This window comes from Paramisgurnus dabryanus, chromosome 11, assembly GCF_030506205.2.
Source record: "Paramisgurnus dabryanus chromosome 11, PD_genome_1.1, whole genome shotgun sequence".
Classification (NCBI taxonomy): domain Eukaryota; kingdom Metazoa; phylum Chordata; class Actinopteri; order Cypriniformes; family Cobitidae; genus Paramisgurnus; species Paramisgurnus dabryanus.
In genome coordinates this window covers 16,520,528-16,544,118 of record NC_133347.1, presented here as the reverse complement: position 1 = coordinate 16,544,118, position 23,591 = coordinate 16,520,528, and the positions used below count along the sequence as shown (strand labels likewise).

The 23,591-nt window shown below is 37.2% G+C and overlaps 2 protein-coding genes across 2 annotated transcripts in view; one reads left to right on the top strand and one right to left on the bottom strand.

The window, feature by feature from the left end:
• cttnbp2nlb (CTTNBP2 N-terminal like b) overlaps positions 1-14,004 on the top strand; it is a 27,032-nt gene extending 13,028 nt beyond the window's left edge. The window contains exons 3-5 of the mRNA XM_065247145.2: positions 6,562-6,792; positions 7,820-7,927; positions 11,016-14,004. Of these exons, the coding sequence (XP_065103217.1) occupies positions 6,562-6,792; positions 7,820-7,927; positions 11,016-12,266 (1,590 nt within the window). The 3' untranslated portion in view covers positions 12,267-14,004. The remainder of the gene's footprint in view (positions 1-6,561; positions 6,793-7,819; positions 7,928-11,015) is intronic.
• On the bottom strand, positions 13,931-23,591 carry capza1b (capping actin protein of muscle Z-line subunit alpha 1b). Its single transcript, XM_065247146.1, has 10 exons — positions 23,460-23,591; positions 19,698-19,761; positions 19,332-19,383; positions 19,094-19,157; positions 18,366-18,572; positions 17,811-17,890; positions 16,219-16,297; positions 16,070-16,141; positions 15,918-15,980; positions 13,931-15,205 (listed from the first exon to the last, which is right to left on the bottom strand). Exons 1-10 carry the CDS (start codon positions 23,496-23,498, stop codon positions 15,065-15,067), a joined length of 861 nt encoding a protein of 286 aa, XP_065103218.1. The 5' UTR covers positions 23,499-23,591; the 3' UTR covers positions 13,931-15,064.

Genomic DNA, 23,591 nt, shown 5'->3' with positions numbered 1-23,591 from the left:
GTGTTTGTAGGTCCCCAAAAAATACATGAATGCCAGTGAAACAATGTCATGATGGCATCACAAAAAACTTACCATGACCTCTCACATGTCCAGTCATATATGAGGATAAAGCAATCATCAAAAAGGACCAAATTTTATCGATTTTTGTCCTTACAAAATTTAAATGAAAATTATGATTATGATACAGTCCATGCTTCCCCAAATTGCATTTGACCATTTGATTTCTCATTTAAGCTGCCAATTTGAGACTTTGATTTATTATTTAAACATTTAAGTATTTGATTTCTCATTTAATCAGCTGTTTTGAGAGTTTGATTTATAATTTTATAGTCTTACTTGAATATTAATTAGTAATGTATGGGACCAGAATTGTATTTAAAAAACCATCATTACCATAGAGTTGTTTGTTAACTATTCAAAAGGGTCTGTCTACTAGGTAACATAGCTATTACAGTTGACCTGTAAATATATATGATAGGTTACTGTAATGCCTCTGCTAGTCACAATAACCACAAAAACAAACTGTACAACTACAGCAGCTATTGAAAACAGTTTAGAAACTAAACTTGAACCTGAACTGGATAAATATAGCAGCTGCACTCTGTTATTGTGTGTGTGGGTGTGCCTCTGGTCTGCTGGGTTGAATCTGAAGAGAGGGAGATTTGTGTGTCTGGGGTTTTTGTTACTTAGTGCTTTCAAAAAAGCGTTGCTGCTTTAGGGTTTACTTTAAAAGAAAGGCAATATGAGTGTGATCTGACCTCAATTATCCTGAACTACACAAAGAAAACTTTCTTTCTTTCTCTCTTCCTCTCATATTTGTCCTTTACTCTTGTCTGGGACACATGCATTTTCAACTTCCTCTGAATTTTTGAACCCTATGAATCTCAGACTGTAATTACACCTGTATTTAGCACTGGCCATTGAAGATCATAAAGCTGAAACGGATGTTAATGCAATCTGTAAAACAGGTTTTCTCTCTGATCTCTGGATAAGGTCATAAAAAGGCCAGCCAGCCACAGATTTAGGTCTCCGGGGCTGTAAATTAACTGTAATTTACTGTAATGATGTGGAGTAATATGCAGTGCTGCTTAAAGCTGTAGTTAAATAAATAAACTATCCAGACTGGTGGTCTGAGACAGCATAGTAAACACACTTCCAATGTTTAATGGATGTCCAGAATCAAATTTTGCTCAACAGAAACAGGCAGCCTGTCAAAGCCAAATTGTCACAATCACCGTTATTAAAACAGTGCATGATGAGGTAGAATAAAATTCAAAGATGGGGATTTCTTCCCTGTTTAAAAATATACACTTGCACAACATGGGAAGCTTACATCTGACCTCATTGAACATTTTTGGCGGAGCTTCTGCTGCAAAGAAAGAGCGTCATATAAGGCCATACCAGTATAGACGGTATTTTGTCTCATCCTGTATTGCACTAGGAAAAAGTACAGATATTTTCCAGAACTCTAGGTCTGCAATAACTAATCAATAAAATAATCTATAATAATCCATTATGAAATTCATTTTGTGTAGTTAAATTCGATTAGTTGGTGGTCTGTGACATCACATGCTCTACAACACTGTTGTACTTCTAAACTGTTTCCGCAGGTTGATGTTTGAGAGAGAAGGATTTGATTTATTAGTTGGCTGTGAATAGTCATAGGGATTCTTTTGGATTCATTTTGAATGGCCATTGGGCTGGTTTTGTTACACAGATCTAGCAACGTGACATAACAATGAGTAAATATTTTGTTTTATCCATTTAGTCGATTAATCGAAAAAAAAAAAATCACCTGATTAATCGATCATATGACAGCCCTATAAAACTCGATATACCATTCAAACCAAAATGCTGTATTGTGTTGTTCACTGTTCATAAGGGCTGGACATTATATTGCTATAGCAATAAGTTAATAATCTATGATTAATAATTGATAAACCTAAATGAGTTAATATTTAGGTTTTATCCAATTAGTCAATTAAACTGAAAAATAAATCACCTGATTAATCAATTATTTAATTTTGTACAAGAAAACAGCCTATATTAATAATTTATTAGTAGCCTATTGTAGTGTCTCGGGAGATCGTGCTCATTGTTACTGCACTGAAGCGGCAGTTTAATATATAAACCCAGAATTCAGCGAACGCCAAGAACAAGAAAACAGGAAAGCGCGGAGGAGTCATTGGGTTAGTAAAACAACTAAATTATAGCTTTTAAATAGAAAAAAATATTTATGTAAAGAGATTTTTTTTTTAAGTACTTAAAAGTGCACAACTCTTCTTAAGTGGAATAAAGCTACTTTAACCCCTTATGTGCAACCTATAGGAAAAAGTCATTAGTTGGGTTAGTAAAATAAAAAAATTATAGCTTTTAAGTGCAAAATAGTTTTTATGTAAAAATATATATTAAAATAAAAAGTGCACAACTCTTCTTAAGTGGAAGTAATAAAGTAAAATAATTATATAATAACGAATAATACCGAAAAATATAATCCACCCGCCTAATGATATAACCGCCCATAGCGATGGTTTAACGTAACCATCGTCAACTGCCAATTTAGGGGACATCGCCCAACCCTAGTTCACTGTTCATAATGGCTGCACATTATATAGCCATAGCAGCAGCATCTCAATGAGCTATAATAAGTGATAAAACTAAATGAGTAAATATTTAGGTTTTATCCAATTAGTCGATTAATCGCAAAATATCACTCAATTAATCGATTTGGTTGCAGCCCTACAAAACTCGATATACCGTCCAACCAAAAATGCTGTATTGTGTTGTTCACTCTTCGTAAGGGCTGCACATTGCCATAGCAGCGGCATCTCAATGTGCAGTAGCATCCCCAGTAGTCACATTACAGTCAACAATATAATTTTTCTAAATGTAAACTAGCATTATATCTGTCTGATGAAGTAATTTACTCTGATGTGTGTGTTTTTTACACACAATGCATTGCTGCCATTCCAGAGCTATAACAGAACTGCAAGGGACATGTTGAAACAGAGCATTTTTCCATAAAGATCTGGTTTCCAAAAAAATCACCTCAGTCATTCTAATAAAAAGTAATCTGGTGACATCATCCTGTATTTTTTCACAACCTGAAGTTTCATATCACACACCAATTTAGTTTATCTGTTTATCGCAAACAAAGAAAATATTGCAATGTCACCCCCCCCCCAATATTGTGAAGCCCTACTGTTCACACACAGAGCACACCACACCCTTTGTGACTTCAGTGTGTTATTAAAATACTTTGAGCTCCAGACTGATTATCAGCAGATAATAACTAACAAACTACGGAAGCTGCGTCCTATTGAAGTCTGGTTGGTTAAATATTAGTCTGTCCCACACAGTCATAGTGATCTCTTGGCAGATAAACGTCTACATATTTATCAGCATTGATAAAGTTTAAAGGCCACATTTCTCACATAGAAATTATGATTGTGTATATATTCATACTGGAATCGCTTGAGCAAAAATGTTGCTAATAAATATCTAAAAGGTGCTTTTAAATACTCCACCATTACATTTACATCTATGCATGTCTAATAAAAAGTAATAAGGTTTGCTGACAGACACAAACTCTTTGTATAATTGACTTATTTGAATAAGAAAGTGGTTTGAAGACAGAAGAATGCAGCGCACAGGCAGAACAGCATGGAAACAGGGAAATGAAAGAACATAAACCACATGTATTTTCCCATTATTTATTGTATGTGCGTCTGGTTGTGTGTTTGCGTGCCATCTGCTGATCTTTTTAGTAAGACCCCCCATCCTTTCCAAATTAGTCACACTGCCCCCAAATGTAGCCCTCACACAAACGCATACATGCACAATGAAGAGTGAACTCCACCCCTACAGCTGGGCCTTTTGTGCCGTAAGCCCCCTTTCTCTGTTCCTGGAGCCCAAGGGATGTTTAACACCTGCCTGCGGAGGGGGAATCAGAATGGGGGGTCGGAAGTACGGTTATATATTTTGTGAAAATAGATCTGATGTTAGCCAGCTGAGCAGAGTTTAAAAATCCCAAAGCTTCGTCCTGTTTCTCTGCAGACGCCACATACAAACATGCAAGCATATATACGTATTAGTAGTCATTTGATGAATTTACAGCGGTTTACCAGTCTCTTTATCAGAATAGTATACACACTCAAGAGCTTGGCTGGTTCTCAGACATCACATGTAGTGTTGTTTTTGGCAGCCTGTTTTCATTTTAGTTTTAGTCTAGTCTTTGTGTCAAGCTGTCATTTTAGTTTTTATTAGTTTTAGTCACGTCATACTCTTTTTAGTCTAGTCAAGTTTTAGTCGACTAAAATTCTTGCCATTTTAGTCTTATTTTAGTCAGACTTATCCATTACTATTTTAGTCTAGTTTTAGTCGACGAAAACTGATGACATTTTAGTCTAGTTTTAGTCAGTGAAATTGTATTTAGTCTCTTTTTAGTAATGCATTCTATTTAACCCATATAGTATAATGACCTAATAGTATTATAGACAAAACAATATTTTCTTTTAGCCAAATCCCATTTCAAACAAAAGTTATATTATTGTTACCTTATAGACCCAAGAATACATCCATTCCAGACATGGAAGATGCTCTGATTTGAATAGATATTTATTTTACTATCCTCTGAGTGAGTGACTTGACTGTTCGTAAGAGTCTACATAAAAGTCTACATAATCAAAACAAAAGTAGTCTAAGCAAACACACAAACACACACACACACACACACACACACACACACACACACACACAAGGTCAAATGGGTCACACACAACTATAGTATGTGTGAGAATAGAAATATGCTACTGTTAACATTTATAATTGTATTTTGAAAGCAGCACAAACTACAATCATACATATGTAATTATATATTATTATAGTTTATATTTCTGCATCTGTACGTTACCACCAGTGTACCTAATGGACTTTGGCTTAATCTAATGTGACAAAGCTGATCTTAAATGTCAGTAAAAATCCAAGCAATTTTGGAGAATTACTAAATGTTTTTCTTGTAAGTAAATTAAAAGTCAGCTTTAAGAAAACATCAGATGTCTATTAAGAAAAGCAAAGTTGGTATGTATGATTATGTTCTCAACAGTACAGGTGTTTGATTGATTTAATACTCAAGTATTCAGCGAAGTATGTTTTGTTTATTTAAATAATAAATAAGTGTAGTTATTAAGCATATACAAAACAACGAATGTCTTTAGCATAGATATATTTACAATGTTTCAAAACGCAACGCAGCACAATGTCATTTAAACAACTGTTACATGATATAAATTTGTACATTGTTATACTGGTGGTGTCAGCAATCAAAGCTATAGATTTTAACAGGCTTGTTGAACTGACCTGAAAGTGATGCACGGGATTTATTTTGGACTTTTCTTTTACATTTGGAGCCAGAATGCTGCATCTTCCCGGTCGGAATCGCCGCGTGGCTACAGCTTCTCTCATGCAGTGGAAGCGTTTTGTGCAGCATTTAGTGGAAATGTGTTTATCTTCAACAGCGACTGCCATGAAGAGTCGTGTCCGTAAAAGGGATAGGATCTTAGGTGCACGAGCAAGGCTTGTGGACCAACTCCGCTTCACCTCTGTAACCGCCCCCGTTTACCGCTTTCCGCATGTCTCGCGGTTGCCGCGTACACTGTTTGAAATGCCCATTAACGTGCAAATGGAGGCGTATGATATCAAAGCATCGCGAGAGCAGACTGCTCCGCATGTTTTCTACTCACTCTCGCGGTACTTTCATGTTTTGACTGATCTACGCAGCGCCAACAACACAGGCGATCACCTGCAGTCAGGTGGTGGGGGCGCGGAGATGCTGAGATGGGTAAAAGACGAAATAACGTTATAACATTTCGTCTCGTCTCGTTTTGGTCAACGAAAATGAAGAGACATTTTAGCTTAGTTTTTATTTTGTAAACCACTTTTAGTCTCGTTTTTATTCGTCAACAATATTGCATTATACATTTTATTATAGTCATCGTCACATGACCAGCATTTCCGTTACGTCTCGTCTCGTTTTCGTCACGTGAAAAAGGTTCGTTGACGACTATATTTCGTCATACTTTTCGTTGACGAAAGCAACACTAATCACATGGAGACTGTCAATTCAAGCAGTGACAGTGGTGCAATATGCTGTACTATTATGCTAATACAGTTTAGTGGTCAATATATCAAATATTTGACTGTATAGATTTGAATAAATTATTTAAAAGAGGTGAGCAATAGTTACAGCATCTAGATACGCACTTTCCTTTGTACAGTATATTGTAATAAATGTTAAGCTTAGCGCTTAATAGCAAATACAAAGAACTTGCTAGTTGACTTTTCACGTACACATGACTTAACTTGGCTAAATATAATTTGCCTGCAGATTTCCTCTCTAAGAATAAAACTGAAGAACTGGACCACAGCCCAGGGCACAGTTATGTTCTCAATAGTTCCTTAAGAAAAGGAAGAAAACAGTTTTGTAATATTACAAAGCGCCTCTCAGATCAAGAGATTAAACTAAAACCATATGCCTAATCTTAAAATTTGACCTTTTTTTAGGCACAACAGAAAGAAGCATTTGTACAAGAGCGATACGGACAGTATGACCTCCGAGACCCCTTCGTAGCACTGCTGAGGGACAGCGAGCTTTCTCAGGGTGAAGGTAATGGAGAACAGGATCCCGTGCATCTGAACCCATTGGGTGTGTTGAGGCTGGTGATGGCCCACTGTACCAACATGAAGGACAAAATGATGAAACAGCTCGCTGCTGCGGAGAGAAGACACAGGCGGGTAAGAAGCAGATAGTACAGCATTTTGAACTCTTGTCAGATGCATCCCAAAGCAGGCTGCCCTACAAGATACCTAATTTTGGAAAAAAAAATATTTTTAAAGGAACATCCCATAATGTAATGCTTAAACTCATACTGCATGTAAAGGTAAAGAACATCTTGTTAAAATATAACTTTTATACAGCGGGGAAAATAAGTATTTGACACATCAGCATTTTAATCAGTAAGGGGATTTCTAAGTGGCCTATTGACACAAAGTTTGCACCAAATGTAGCCTCCATACAAGAGGCGTCTAGAAGCTGTAATCACCTACAAAGGCTTTTATAGAAAGTATTAAATAAGGTGTTTTCAATACTTATTCCCTGTGTCATTTCACTTTATTTATTATGACTCAACTTGTATACTTAAATGTTCTGATTACTTTGTATGGACTCTGTATATTTGGCTTGATGGCTACATCTGGTGGAAATTTTGTGTCAATAGCCCACTTAGAAATCCCCTTACTGATAACATGCTGATGTGTCAAATACTTATTTTCCCCACTGTATATTTAATATTGACTGAGTAAGGCCATGTCCCAAAGTTTGGGATGCCAACTTTCTCACTACTTTGATGCTCCTAGTCTCATAACTAGGTTATGAGACTTTAGCCTGAATTTCACAGACAGGGTCTCAATTAAATATAGTCAAATTTAAATTATATATTTATTTATATATTTAAAACACATGTTTAAGCTGCCTCAACTGAACGTAACTTCCACTGACTGATGTTAAAATATGCCAGTGCCATTCATTTGTCTTTAGATACACTCCAGCAACTTCTCTGAGGCATGTTTATAAAAGATGCTTAAACGTCTTAATTTAACTCAGGCCTAGTCCTAGCTTTAGCTAAGTCTTGTCTTTGAAAACAGCCCATATTGTATTATACTGATACTAAAGATAATGCTGAAAATAATACTTTTACCGAAATTATGGTCATCTAGTATTTGTGTGGTTGATGTTTGAATGTCTTTTTATCTATGCGTGCAGGTAATCGCTGATTTAGAGGAAGAGAAAAGACGACGGGTGCAAGACGTGGCCGCAGGCGATGACATCACAGCCATGTTAGAGAAGGAACAGGAAAGACTGCTGCAGCAGGTAACCAGGCAACAACAGCAAAACACATATACACATTGTACACGTACACAACACAAAACAGTTAGACAAGCCCTTAAACCGCATAATAAAAAAAATCTATGAAAGACTGAATGAAAGGTTTGAAGAATTTGAAGACTTGTTACATCATACCTTTCACTTTCTTTTACTTTCAAAGTCTTTGATTTCTCAGTTATTCGATTCACTGTCCCAGATTTGATGAAAGTTTAGTGACATTAACAGAATAGTTCACCCAAATGTAGGTCATGTCATCTCAGATGTACAGTGCAAAAGTCTTAGGCCACCACCACCAGACCTGTTGTTTAGAAGTTTTAATGTCCATCTATATTTATTTTTCAATCTATTTTATTAAGATACAAACAGAAAATATAGGAAATATGTACAAAAATATATATATATCTTCTTTAGGCATGAGTTTATAAGCGTTTTTGAGCAGAATGAAGTAAAAAGACTATTTTCTTTAAAATTAGGATTTAATTTTCTTTAGGTTAAAGAGATACTGCCGTTTCCTGCTATTGCTCAAGTTGAAGGGGAGTTTACCCTAAAAACTTGACACATCAGTTTACATTTGTATACAGTTTTTAATACTACATACACATTTCCTGTATTTTCTGGATGTATTTTATTAAAGAGACTGAAAAACAATTATATATGATCACTAAAACATTGCAAAAACAACAACTCTAATTCTGGCATGGTGGCCTAAGACTTTTGCACAGTATACTGTACATTGACTTCCTTTTTCTTTGAAAACAAACTAATAATTTAATAATAAATGCCATCAGTTTTTTTATATGGGAGGGAACATGTTAAAGCTCAATAAAGCACATATCTATTATTAAAGTTATCCAGTGGGTTGATAGATGTCTTCTGAAGTGAAACAATGTGTTTGTGAGAGAGAACATTTAATATTTTAAGCTTATCTAGCAACTGATACATTGCATATCCATTGAAATATGCGCTCTGTAGAACAGTTTGGCCATTTAGGGCTACTGTAGAAACATGATGGGGACTTCCATGTAAGGGCACCCGCGGTGCATGCAGATAAAAACGATATTAAAAACATTACAGTTCATTATGTAAAATCTTTACACACCACTGATAATATAGTTATGTATATTATATTGCATTGCAGTCAAGAGATCCTTTTAAAAGTCCCACATTGCACCTTTAGGTTCAAATTTGGTGCAACATGTAATGTGGAATCGATTGGTGCTTGCATTTCGTGACTAGTTGTCATGTGCATGTTTCAGCCGGAGACGCAAGAACCAAAGAGATTTGACATTATTAATGTGCCACCATATTTGAACTCACTGTGTTGATCTGTGGATATGTGATGTATTGTTTGCTAAATAAGTTTAAACAGTGAAGCATTTTCTCTCGCAAACTTGTCATTGTATTGGCTCTGTTTATATAAAACTGTTTGCGTAAATTATTATTTGTATTGGCCTGAAGAAAAGAAGCCATTTACATCTGGAATGGCATAAGAGTGAGAAAATGATGAGAATTTTCACATTTGGATGAACTATTCCTTTAATATCTATTTGATGTCTGTGTTTCTGTTGGTAGTCATTGATGGCATCGCCTGTGCATACATGATTTGTTTAGTAAATGGGCTTCATTGTTTCGCTGTAGTACATGAGAGTCTGTGGTCTGTCGGTGTGGTGCCATTCCATTGTTTGTTTGTGTTTTTATGGAGTTAGGAAAAGGTGATGTTAAGGTCAAAGTACAGACTGCAGTATTATGTAAAAAGCCCTTCCTGCCCTGCCCTGGGCTTTCCTTACACACACACACACACACACAGTCAAATTTTTCTGGCTACATAGCTGTGTATTTCACACAGATTGCCACACTCAGTGGAGCCTCAAGCAATGTATGTCACTACACATAATGATACATATTGTTATGTTACAGCACTAAAAAACACCCGTTGTGATGGCACAGTAGCACAATATAAACAAAATTGCATCACACCACTATATAAACACATTGACGCTTTATGTAACTTCTACAGTTTACATTTTTTGGCAGGCACTATGTAAAATAGTTTAGATATAGTTTAAAGAGATAGTTCACCCAAAAATGAAAATTCTGTCATCATTTACTTAAACTGTTTGTGGACTCCATTTACTTCCATAGTATTCTTTTTGAAGTGAAGTTTGGTTACAAACTTTCCTCAAAATATCTTCCTTCGTGTTCATCAGAACAAAGAAATGTATACAGGGTTGTAACAACATGAGAAGGAATAAATGATGACAGAATTTTCATTTTTGTGAAAACTAAACCTAAAAACTAAAGGGTGAACTATCCCTTTAATACAGTAATAAGTTATAAGTTAAACTCAGCTGAATTGCCACAATCTCTTAAAAATAAAACTTTCCTATCTAATTTTATTGTGGTATCGATTTATGAATGATTTTGATGTTTTATTTTGAGTAGGTAGCAAATAATATGTTCTCAAACGCAACTGTATATTGTGGTATGTCTATGCTTTTTTGGAGACTGCTGTGTCAGTATTTAAAATAGACACCGCTTTCACTAGCAGTTTGGCTCTGCACTATAAAAACATTGCAAAATTGTAATTTAATTCATTATTTTATTTATTTATTATAATGCTTTTTGCAATATCTAATTTTTAAAGCATATTTAGATGGGAAAAAGGACACAAAGAAAATAGGAAAATGATACATAGAAAAGATCTTTTTACAATCTTTTTATAAGGACAATAAAATGTGCAATAATATCATGTAGCTATATTTATATATTTATTTATTTAGATAGATAGATAGATATATAGAGTACACAGAATAGCTACATCATATTATTGCACATTTTATTGTCCTTATAAAAAGTTGTAATCAACAAAAGGCCAGGCACGCCTTTCCAGCTTACTTGGAAAGATAAAGTATTTACATATGGAGACTAACGTACATAGAACATTTGCAATATACTGCAATAGTGATCATTTACATTATACCGCACCTAAATAACCTCACTGATATAAAGCACTGTTTATCATGGACTCATACTAGCATTCTTTGATGTTTGATATCTCTCTTGATCTCTATAGCTGGAGTTGGAGAGAGCCGAAGTCAAACGTTTAGAGCGTGAGAGGTCGGCCCTGTCGAATCAAGTCGAGGAAGATTTAGCACAGCAGCAGCAGTTATCCTCAACACTGGCTGAAGAATGTCAAAGAGCCACGGCGCGGGCAGAAGAGGGGAGCCAACGAGTCACGGAGCTCAGCCGTCTGCTGGAACAAGAGCGCAGTACCATTGAACGCCTGAAGGGGGAGCTGGAGAACGAACGCAGTCGTGCTCAACAGATAGAGGCGAGAGTTGAGAGACACCTTGCTGAGTTTGATACCGAGCGTGAGCAGATGAGAGGAAAACTACGCAAGGAAGAAAAAAGATATGAAGAACTGCAGGAGCAGCTGAACAGTTTAAAGAAAGAGCTGGATGAGATGAAACAAAGAGCAAAGGGAAGGAGCGATAATGCTGATGAGGAAAAAGTAAAAGTTTCTCCGAAAATAACTGAGGTAGATGGCAAATCCGCTGGATTAAAATCATCTCCACTGCCCAAACTAAATGGTCACCACACCCCCAAAGAGGCGGAGTCTCCCACAGAAGAGAAGTTTAAGGAAGACAATGGAGTGGGGATTCCTGGAGGAGGCGGTGCCTTGCAATGTCTCTCTCCCAGCAGCCCTGCCTCATCCTCTCTTAGCTCATCTCCCTGCTCATCTCCTGTGCTGACCAAGCGTTTGGCATCTCTGGGGTGCTCCAGCCCCACCTACCCCTCCTCCTACCAGGCCAGCATTAACCAACGATTCCAAGCAGCACGTCACAAGTTTCAGGCACAAGCTGAGGCAGACCAACACGTCACCGTCGTCCACTCGCCACGTGACCTCTCCCCCACCGCCTCCTCTCCCACACCTCCAGACAATTCTTCGGCGAAGCAGATCGCCCGCCACACCGTCACTCAGGCGCTCTCCCGATTCACAAGCCAGCAAGCGGCGAGTAAACTCCCTCCAGCCAACAGCTCGCCCTTCGGCACCGATTACCGTAATCTGTCCGCCGCCTCCTCTCCGACAGGGAAAAGCCCAGGCATTCTTTCACCTGGGATCCGCTCGCCAATCATTCCCAGGGCAGAGAAGGTTCATTCACCCTCTGTTGCTTTTAAAAAGCAGGGGGTAAACCAATCCCCAAACTCCCCTGTGCATGCAAGCAGGGCCAGCCACTTTCCTGAGCTCTCTGGGGGCTGCGGTCTCACCAGCGGTCAGGAGGATGCAAAAGAGCTCGACTTGGTTATGTCTTCATCTAGTTAACCAGCCTGAAGCCGCACAGCCTAATCCATTCCCTTTAAATGCATCTATAGCACTCTATAAGAACCTTAAGGTTTAATTCATTTATATTCAGCCTAATCACTTGGGTCGGTTTCCCGGAAGTGGTTTAAATTAATCCAGGACTAGGACATTTTACAAACAAACCTTACAAAAAAACAATGCTGGTGTGAATCTTGAGACTGATACATGTTAAAATATGTCAGTTCAAGGTGTTTTTAAACTAAGGCAGCTCAAACATACACTTTAGGATAAACCCTGTCTGGGAAACCGCCCCATAGTTTCTTGCTCATTTGATCCATACTGCTACTATCAAATGAAAGATCCCCATTTAAACCTCTGATAGAGCAAACCTCAGTCTGAACCCCAAAAACGGGGCGCACACACCCTGACCTACCGTGTGAAATACTACTCATATGGAATTGAATTTATTTAAATATTCTTTACTTTTTATTCATTTTAATAATATATTTTTTATCCTAGATAAAAAATTATAACGTTTTATTTATCCTAAAGTTTTTTTTTTTTTTTGGTAGTCCATTCCTGATGTCAAGTGACCTGCATAAAGAAAAAATTAAGTATATAAAGGAAAATATTTTACGAGATGAAACGCATACAGATTTACTGATCAATCAATTTTGATCTACTAACATAATATAATCCATTCTCAATCTCAAAGTCCTGATGATTGTAACAGTTAAAATCCGTTTAAACTTCAATCATGAAATGTAAGTTAATAACTTAGTCTTAAGTTAACTGTAAGGCATTTTAAGAGACAGTTATGGAAATCCTCTATCTGTATCTATATTGTATCATGATTGCATCGCCATCTAGTGTTGAGCTGAAGAAGTGTGATGTCATGTTTACCTCATACAGATACTAAATGTTTGTAAACAATATTTCGCGTCGAATCAGAAAAAAACACTGCTAATCTGGGTTTAATAACCATTAACCCAGCATTATATATATATATATACAAATATTAAAAATAACCATATTTTAGGTAGAACCTATAGCTTACCCAAGTATATTTCATGATTTACGACCATGGTAAAAGCACAAATAAGTGATGTCATTATTTAATGCTTACTTCACCCAGGGACTTTTCTTACCAGTGTCTTTTCACTAGTTGTGTTAAAAATGATTTTGTGTAGAAATCCTGCTGTCATAAATACACAATGCTGTCTAAAGTGGCTTATAAAAGCACAATGTTTGGGTTTTAAGGTCTTTCCTATAGATTTCAACTGCTCCATCATTTCATTTGTTTTTAAATACCTCAGTTTCTCCTACAGTACTGCAACTCTTAAGTAGCAGTTTAGATTTCTACTGTATCCTGTTTTTGTGTGTGTGTGTGTGTGTGTGTGTGTTGAAACTGAACCAATATTAGATTTTATATTTTTGTCTGGGACTTGTAAGGACCAGTGTGCTTTTTAAACTTTTGGCTAGTTTTTCTTACCTTTTACCTGTAATGTTATTGCATTTATATGAATACACTCCTCACTTGGGAATACATTTTAGGAGAAATATAAGATTCATTCATTGATGCGTCTAATCCTGCTGTATGCTGCGACATCTTGACATTTGGCCTGCACAGGCAACGGTGCAGCGTCAGATTTTGGACAATATGGGATGGTGTTAAAATTCACTGATTCATCTGAAATAAATCTTTACTGATTTCACAAGGGAAGAAGATTTTACACAATAAAGGCTCAACAGTAACCAAGTCATTTTTGGAGCCAGTTATTCATTTACTGTGATTAGATATTTTTACTTTGCATGTTTGTTTGTTTTTAATCTGAAAAAAGACAAGTTGTGAGAGAAAGAATATGCTAGTATTACATGATGGATTCAAGGGAGTATTTTACAGAGGGATTTTTGATGAAACAGTCAGACAAACAAGACTAAAAGCTGACATGAAAGCAGTGTGGCAGAAACATGCAATAGCAACACTGACTACCTCCTCAAGCTATACTGGGCTAGAGGAAAAACAGACAAAATCAAATTCAACAGATCGTGGATACTCAAAATGCATCACAAAGTACCTGTAAAACTACAAATATATGCAGAAACAATCCAATTTGTGTGCAAAAATATGAAACTCAGATATAATTCGGATGTCTGTGCCATCACAGAGACTTATCCATGTATTCATTTATTTATTTATTCTGTCTTTTTGGTTTAACCATTTTAGTTAAGTAGACTGTGAGTCACTGTTAGACAAGATATGGAGAGAGCAGTTAAGACGAAGAAGATCAATCCAAACCCGGACACAGCCTCTTCCCCTCAACCTCATGCAATTTCCTTGTTACAGCCTGGATAGTTGAGGGCCATACAGAAAGGATTCTCATCTCTCCAGGCTGCCAGGTGGTGGAAGTTGGGGTTGTTGTCTGTTTGGGGTTTGGACATACAGTGAGCGAGGCATTATTCACTGTTTAAAACACACACAAAAAAAACTTTTGCACAAGCAATGCTGCTGTCACAGTTCACGAAAAAACAAAAAGACAAAAATCAAAACAATTTAAACTCTTGAGTAACGGGTAAATAAGAGAAAAGCGTAATTGCCGATAATTTAGATCCAATACTCTCTCCGAGTTCTTCCAACAGCTGAGACCCGATGAAGTCCATTAATAACAGAAAGGTGTATGGAATCACATCCTCTTTTAAACAGAAACAGTTTTTCTTATATCATTTATGGGAGACTTCTTCGGCCGATGGGAACGGCGTGATGTTCTGAAAGCTGACTCCGGGTACGTGAGCCAGAAGGAAGAGGAACCGGGTCGGTTCTAAGCGTTTTGCATTTCTTTGCCGATCTTGTAGCTGAGGATCTTGTTCCAGTCGATCTTGGTGCGAGTGACGGGCAGCTGTCTGCGAAGAGCTTTAAAGGTGGTGTCTGACATCGTCTGGTAGTTCTCACTGATGGCCGTCTGGAGAAAACAAACATTATACGTATCACCTATCTATCTATCTTAATATACATTTAGACGGTAATCTGAGCATGATGCAAGTTCAGTGTTTAGAAAAAATTTTGTTGTCCTAGGTGAAAAAAAATCCATAGCAAACGTGCCTACAGTTTTTGGCAAAGCACAGCAGTAGCCGAGTCACACAACCATATTTGGAAGCAGCATATTTTGTTGCCTGCATCAAAATCTTATGGTATATATTTAGGGGAATACTATGATATATACCAGGAGTGGGGAACCCTGGGTCCTGGAGGGCCACTGTCTTGCAGAGTTTAGTTCCAACCCTAACCAAACACACCTGCATTTCATTTCCAAATAATCCTGAAGGCTTTGATTTGATTTTTCAGGTGTGTTTAATTAGGGTTGGAACTAAACGCTGCAGGACAGTGGCCCTCCAGGACCAGGGTTCCCCACCCCTGATATATACATGCACCTACGATGACAATTTAAGACCCCTCCATGATTTTTAAGTGGGAGAACTTGCAAAATAGCAGGGTGTTCAAATACTTATTTTTCTCACTGTATATGAGTTTAATCATAATAAAAGCAAGAGGAGCCATGTACAGAAGAGGACACAGACACATTGAGATACAAAATACATTCCCAATAGTGCTTTAAAGGGCATTCTGTATTTGGTATTCATTTTATTAAATATGATCAACCATGATTAGCTTACCTGGTAATCATTTTCAGCGTTTTCAATGATTTTTACAAATTCCTTGGCAGTCTGGGTCTCATTCTAGAGACAAAAAGGCAACAATTCTTTAAAACCTTTTTAAAAGGAGCATGCATTTACCATATGTTAAAGACGTTTATGTATTTACTCACATTCACTACAATGGACTCCTCAACCTCCTTATGGCTCACCAGCTGAACATTACCATCCTCATAATAATGCACCTGAAGACACAAAGCAACTTATCATCTCAGACTCAACCAACACGGTTTCATTGTCATGCACACATTAGAGGTCTCACCTGGATCTTCAATACTCCCACAACCTGAGCTGATGACTGACTTATGGTGAATTTCCACTCTGACCTGCACCGGCCATTCCTGACAAATAAGAGGATATAGTGATTATATTACCAGAGAATCCAATTAGTCTACATTCACAACTAAAGTAAGACAGTCAATAAAAGCAATAAACCGTAACAGTGTGATCGGCCCTTACCACCCTCGAGTGGCTTATTTTTCCATAAGTACATTATTTAGCACATTACACTTCCACTTAACAAATAAACATGAACACATAAAAAACTAATATGAGATGAGCTGAGAAGAAAGAAAAGTGCACAGTTTTATAGACTGTTTTAGCAGTAACAACATAAACAAGTGGCTTTCGTGGTCACCACGTAACTTCCGGTAAACTGCACTAAGAATAAATAACAACAAAGTACTCCAAACGTAGTTTATTTATATAACAAGCAAAATAACCAACATGTAGACTACCTAGGAAACCAAAACATTTGTTATTTTCGACTAGGTTTAAGAGTTCAGTTTAGCAACACGTCAGACTATTAAAAAAACTGCACATGTGTCTGATGAACAGTCTATAGGAGATGAGAAACTGGATAAACAATCAATTATACAGTTTAGTGTTAAAGGAATATTCCATTTTCTTAAAAGAAATATCCAGATAATTTACTCACCACCATGTCATCCAAAATGTTGATGTCTTTCTTTGTTCAGTCGAGAAGAAATTGTGTTTTTTGAGGAAAACATTGCAGGATTTTTCTTATTTTAATGGACTTTAATAGAGCCCAACATTTTATACTTAACTCAACACTTAACAGTTTTTTTCAACGGAGTTTCAAAAGACTATAAACGATCCCAAACGAGGCATAAGGGTCTTATCTAGCAAAACGATTGTCATTTTTGACAATAAAAATAACAAATATATACTTTTAAAGCACAACTTCTCGTCCAGATCCGGTAGTGATGCGTCAGCGTGACCCCACGCAATACGTCATGACGTCAAGAGGTCACAGAGGACGAACGCGAAACTCCACCCCAGTGTTTACAAGTGTTGAGAACAAGGATCGTTCCTACGTTGTTGTATGTCAACTGATACTAATTAATGTCTTTGTGTCAGTTTATTGTTTACAATGGTCCGCAAATGTGCGTTTTTTATATATGTAACACCTGACCTCCCTACGTCACTACGCATTTACGTTAGGTCGCGCTGGACCGGATTTAGACGAGAAGTTGTGCTTTAAAAGTGTATATTTGTTATTTTTCTTGTCAAAAATGACAATCGTTTTGCTAGATAAGATCCTTATGCCTCGTTTGGGATCGTTTATAGTTCTTTGAAACTCCGTTGAAAAAAACTGTTACATGCTGAGTTAAGTGTTAAATGTTGGGCTCTATTAAAGTCCATTAAAATGAGAAAAATCCTGCAATGTTTTCCTCAAAAAACATAATTTCTTCTCGACTGAACAAAGAAAGACATCAACATTTTGGATGACATGGTGGTGAGTAAATTATCTGGATTTTTCTTTTAAGAAAATGGAATATTCCTTTAATTATACAAAACCATTTGTCTGTGAAGTCACTGAACACGGCTCACCAGAAGTTTTTGGGCTGGAACTGATGACCCTCAATACAAGCAATAATTGTTTGTTGCCCATCAACAGTTTTCCCATAGACCTGTAGAAGAAACATTAGTACAAATATGTCCAAAGCAGATGGATTTCATAAGTGAACTCACAAAAATGTATAAAACTGTATTATTTTAAGTGAGAATCTTAAGATACACATTTAAAGGGATAGTCCACCCAAAACTTCTATCATTATTTTCTTACCCTCATGTTGTTTCAAACATATATGAGTTTCCTTTTTCTGTTAAATACAAAAGAAAACATTTTGATAAATGATGGTTACCACAGTTGATGGCACCCTTTGACTTCCATAGTAGGAAAAATACTATGGAAGTCAATAGGTGCTATCAACTGTACGTTTACCTTATACTTTCATTTGTGTTCATCAGAATAAAAAGAAACTCATACAGGTGAAGAACAACATGAGGATGAGTTCATGATTCTTTTTTGGGTGAACCCTTTAATGAGCACATGGATTCCCTAAGATTCTAACTAATGACATTGCTGTGTGCAGGAGTTTGTACCGTGCAGACTCCGGTGGGATAATGCTCCTTCACATAAGCACTGAGTGCTTCATCACAGGCGTCTCTCCATGATCGAAGAGCGGTCTCTCCCTCATAGTGCTGGGGATCGCTTGCTTCCTTTCGCAGGTGATCAAAACGGAACGACAGTCGCTTCCGAGGATCAAAGAACCGCCCATGGCCCAGATCTCCATGCTCAGTGATCAGAACCTACAAAACGGCAACATAATCCTTACACTACAGACAAAACTAATCCTACTGAGAATTTTGGTGTCTAAAATACCAAGCCTGCGCTCATTCTAACTTGGTAGAAACCATTTAGAAATGATTTCCAAAGAGATTATCACACCTGTCCTTAAAAAAACTAATCACCTACAAAAACTAGGCTCAGATCTTGAGAAAGCTACACCTAGCTTGAACAAATAATGTGCTTAGTGTGTGTGTGTGTGTGGGAGGGTCAACCTTATACTTCAACTATTAAGAAAAACTGGGTGAGGTGGTGATTTATTCTTTAACCACCAGCAATTTGAATGACTTCATCCGGTATATGAGCCCCATGTAACATTTAAATGAGAGTAATCTTTACAAAGGCTCAGATCCAAATTTCCCACCCAATGCAATGACGTGCCTATTTAATCAGCGCATCATGGCACTGCATATACATTTTGAGTTATAGCTCTGAACAACAGACTAAAATTAAAGCCCTGCAAGATAACAAGTCAGTAACCTACCGATTCCTCACTACCCTCCAATTTGACAGGAGTGAACTGATCCATGTTATACTGGGCAAAGGCACTGTGAAATACAAAGAGAGAGAACGACACAGCATGAATTCAACATATATAAACAAACCTTAAATTAATCTTTAAACATAGGACATATATAAATTGAGTATAAATGACAAAGTAAAATGTCTGACCTTCTGACCTGTTTAAAAAAACACAAAGATACAAACACAGAAGAACTTACTGTGCTGCCCCCTCCCGAAGGAGGTTGTCATTGTTGAGGAGAAGCCGCACATCTGCAAAAAATAAAGTTATCATGAGTTAATATTCAGCCAGCATCGCATCACATCCATCCATCCATCACTATATCTATCGTTTGCTCGCAAACCTACAATACCAAATGCTTGTATCCTACTCTCCGATATCAAATTAACCTAAGTGTTAATGGCTTGGTTTAGCAGGTCAATAAAATTTCAGCACTGCTGTGAGTTGGTAAGCATGTAGTGTGTTAGAAGAAATATTCACATAATACTAAATCAATACATCACGTCAGACAAATGTGCAAATTCAAACTAAAAGAGCTCCAGATAAAGATGAAAATGACACTCACCATTGAAAACTTCATTGAATTCTCCAGGGGGAGCGTGGGTCACAAAGTTAGATGCGATGCGCACCTATGAAGTAAACACAGAGTTAGGCCTTGTACAAAGCAACTACTGACAGCATTTAGCTTGTGTTTAAAAAAAAAAAACTATACAAATGCATTTTTTTTATTTCAATTATTCACTTATTATTATTTAACACAATTACACAGTGACTTTGAATACATGCATTATTTAACCATTTTATAAAGCAAATGTTTGCTATACTTCTTCTCAATGAATTATGGTGAAATGTCACTACATCCAAATGCCAGATGGCACGCTCATGCAGAAACTCAATATGTGACGCAGACGAAGTACCAATAAACACAGGTAGCTCCAGGAAATGTGTAAGCATATTTATATTGCTGTTCTTTACACATTTACAAGTATTTTCATGACAATAAAGAATATTTATAATGATTATATTTGACAAGTGTTGCATGTTATAAATGACTCAAACTAAGATTGATTTCAGATTTATAAGGACTTATCAATAGTTGTAGTACATTAAATAGTTGTGCATAACACCATACTTGCAATTCTGAACCGATATCGGACAGGCATGAAACTGGGGCTGTTTACACTTGGTATTAAGATGTGTTTTTATCGATCGGATCACAAGTGGACTAGAGACACATTACGTTTACACCTGGTATTAAAATCCGTCTCTTTTGTCCACATTCGACCGCTTCTTTCTTGAACACTTTGAGGGGGTGGTCTGTGAGACATGGGGCGAGTCTCTTTGCTGTCATTCAAACGCGAGCGGGAGTAATTATGAGTTTATATGGACGCAAACTAATATTATGTCGGAGTCCGCTGCTTGTTTAGCAAGTAAACATGCTGCACAGAGTTTTGTACGTGTATATGTTAGAGCTTTCTCTGAATTTTCAGCGCAATTGATGAAATAGGATCGCGCAACTTTCACACGCTTTCAAAACGAAACTACGGAGATCAGCCACTTTAGTTGTATCAATGAAAGGCTAAAAATAGCACTGTTTACCGTGTGTTCACGCCAGAAGTAAAAAAAAAAGATGTAAAACTTGTTTAGTACCTCAGATTAGATAAATGGGTGGAGAGAAGGTGGTCGCGTGTGGCTGTTCGAACACATACAACCACATGTGCGTCTACACTACAAAAGCAATCCGATTGAAAGGGGTTTCGACTACCTATGAATGTGGTTGAAAGTGGTAGAAAGTGGACGCGTTCAAACCGTTTTGAACACCGTTTACACCTGGCATTAACGTCGTCCACTTGTGATCCGATCGACGAAAACACATGTTAATGCCAAGTGTAAACAGCCTCAGTGTGTATAAAAAAAAAAAAAAAACGTTACAACTAGGGCTGGGCAAAAAAACAACAACTATTTTTCGATTAATCTTTTTTTTTAAATGTGGTCGATTACAAATCAATTCTCAAAGGCCATGAAAATTTTTTTTAATGAAATAACTTGATCCATCAAGGAATGTGTACCTAAAATAAAAAAGTGTAATATACAGGTTGGTGGCTCTTAATTTTTTTTTTATTATTACACACTTGTAAACTTATGTTCACTGGTTTTTTTATAAACAAAGAATTTGTATTATATCTATATTCATTGAGTTGAATCGAGAATTGAGTATAAAAATCTGTCCGAGAATCAGAATCAAAATCGAATCGATCTGATCCTAGCTGCAATAGGCTACACGTCAAATCAGTGGTGCTTGTAGAAGTGCCATACAAACACAATGGTCCACCAGCATGCGATTCATATTTTCATCGCACAATAACTGTTTTACCTTGGTAATCTTGTTTTTGTAATTGTTTGAAATTGAATCAACAATTTAAAATACAAAAAGATGAATTGCACAGCCCTTATTGAAATTGCGATTATTCTTGTCGTTTAATATATCTTACATTGAAGTTTTGAAATGTTTTATAGCTTTCTGCAAAGCTGAAATGATGGGAGTCATGTAGTAAAAAATCCAAACCGAATGGCTAAAGGACAGGTCAATTTATCCATTTTAAAATCTCTGATTCACCACTGTATTTGTTGCCCAAATATACTGGCAAAACACACAAAAATGAGCATAAACGGTCAGCTGCAATTATGATTATGTAATTGTTTTAACCAGTAATTGTGATCCCGATTAGTTTTTCGAATAATTGTCCAGTCCTACACTTTACTTCCAATCATAAAATTGGTTTTACTCAAGACATAGCAGTATTGAACAGCAGAAGTGCAAGGAATATTATAAGGCTACAGGTGAAAGACGAACAAATACAATTAGGCAGGAGCAAATTCACTTACTATTCATATTAAAAAATAACACTGGCCTCCAGAACTGCTTGTATACCAAAGCACAGCAAGATAGTTTCAGCTGGTAACTGCAGTGCGGGGCTCAAATTACATCACAGCCAACACTTTAATAACACACTACCAAGATCTCAGCAACACACACATCCCTAAAATCACACCAAGAATCTACCTCCCACCCATAAACCTTGATTCCTCTTCTCAATATCCTTCTTATGATTGTAAAAGCATATACATATATGCATATATACAAATACACATACCATTTAATGGTGTTAAAGCACCATTAAAAAGACTTTGGATATTCCTGTAGCTCAGCCGGTAAGAGCATTGCATTAGCAGAAGAAACGCCTTGGGTTTCACTCCCAGGATACAGACGCATACAGATAAAATGTATAACTTGAATGTGCAGTAAGTCATCACAATGGACAATGACTAACACTGAATGCTTTTTAACTTATTGACACATTTTTCACTTGGATGTGAAGATTTCTAACCAATGAAATCACAGGATAATCTTCAGATACCACTTTGTCCCAAAACAAAACTATTTCCTGGTTGTCTGGCTGGTTAAGTAGGGTGGGCCAGTTTTGACTCACTCAAACCTCTTGAAGTTTGCAGAAAATTATTACTTATTGAACAAGATAATAAGTAGTAATTGAAAGCAGCATAGAGTACAATGATAGTAAAATGACCATTAAATGATCCGTGACATCACATTACAGTAGAAAATCACAGCCTACTTTAGTTTGCTGCATATGACACCCATGAGTGACTGCCAAGTCCATATAAAGCTTATGTTTATTGTGAATATAACATGCCTAATTCATGCAACTGCACCCCAATATGAGCCAGTCGTCGTTAAATGACCACAGACTCGTGCCTTCGGATTATTCAATTAACACTTGAAGGTGCAAAATTCAGACACAAACACACTCGTAACCTCATCCTGCTCGGGTGTCTTAAAGGTTAGGGGGGCCTGGCATTTGCTGGCCCGCACACATACCAGTGTAACTCAACCGGAGCACGGCAAAGGTTCGGTTCTGAGTGGGTGGATCGGCTGAGATCTATTTCTGAACTCACTTTGACAGCTAACACGCTAACAGCTGACGACCACAACAGTTACGCTGAAAACACCGAAAACCACCAGACGTCGGTCTTTTCGGCTATAACAGGCAGCCGAAATGACGGTAATAGACTCCGCGTTGTTTAGTGTTTCGGTGTTATTGGGTTATCTTTGTTTGTTTTATTTGAGTGCAACGCTGCGATTTCACTTCCTCACAAATTAGCACACGGCTAAACCGGCTACACTGCCGCGCGCTCCGTCTGAGGAGTCGTTATGGATTCTTCTGCAACCTGAAGTCTCTTATATATTTATATGCGGGTGTATTGACTCGAGCGGTCTGCGAAAATAAAATTAATTTCTTATTTTTACCTTCTCCTCGTCTGAAAGCGGCTCCTCAAAGTCGGTCATCTTGACTGTGGCGGAGCCTTACACCGCGGCGCATGCTGGGTAGCGCGCGCTGTCACGCTCGTGACCATAATAGGGCAAAACGGAGTGTGAGCC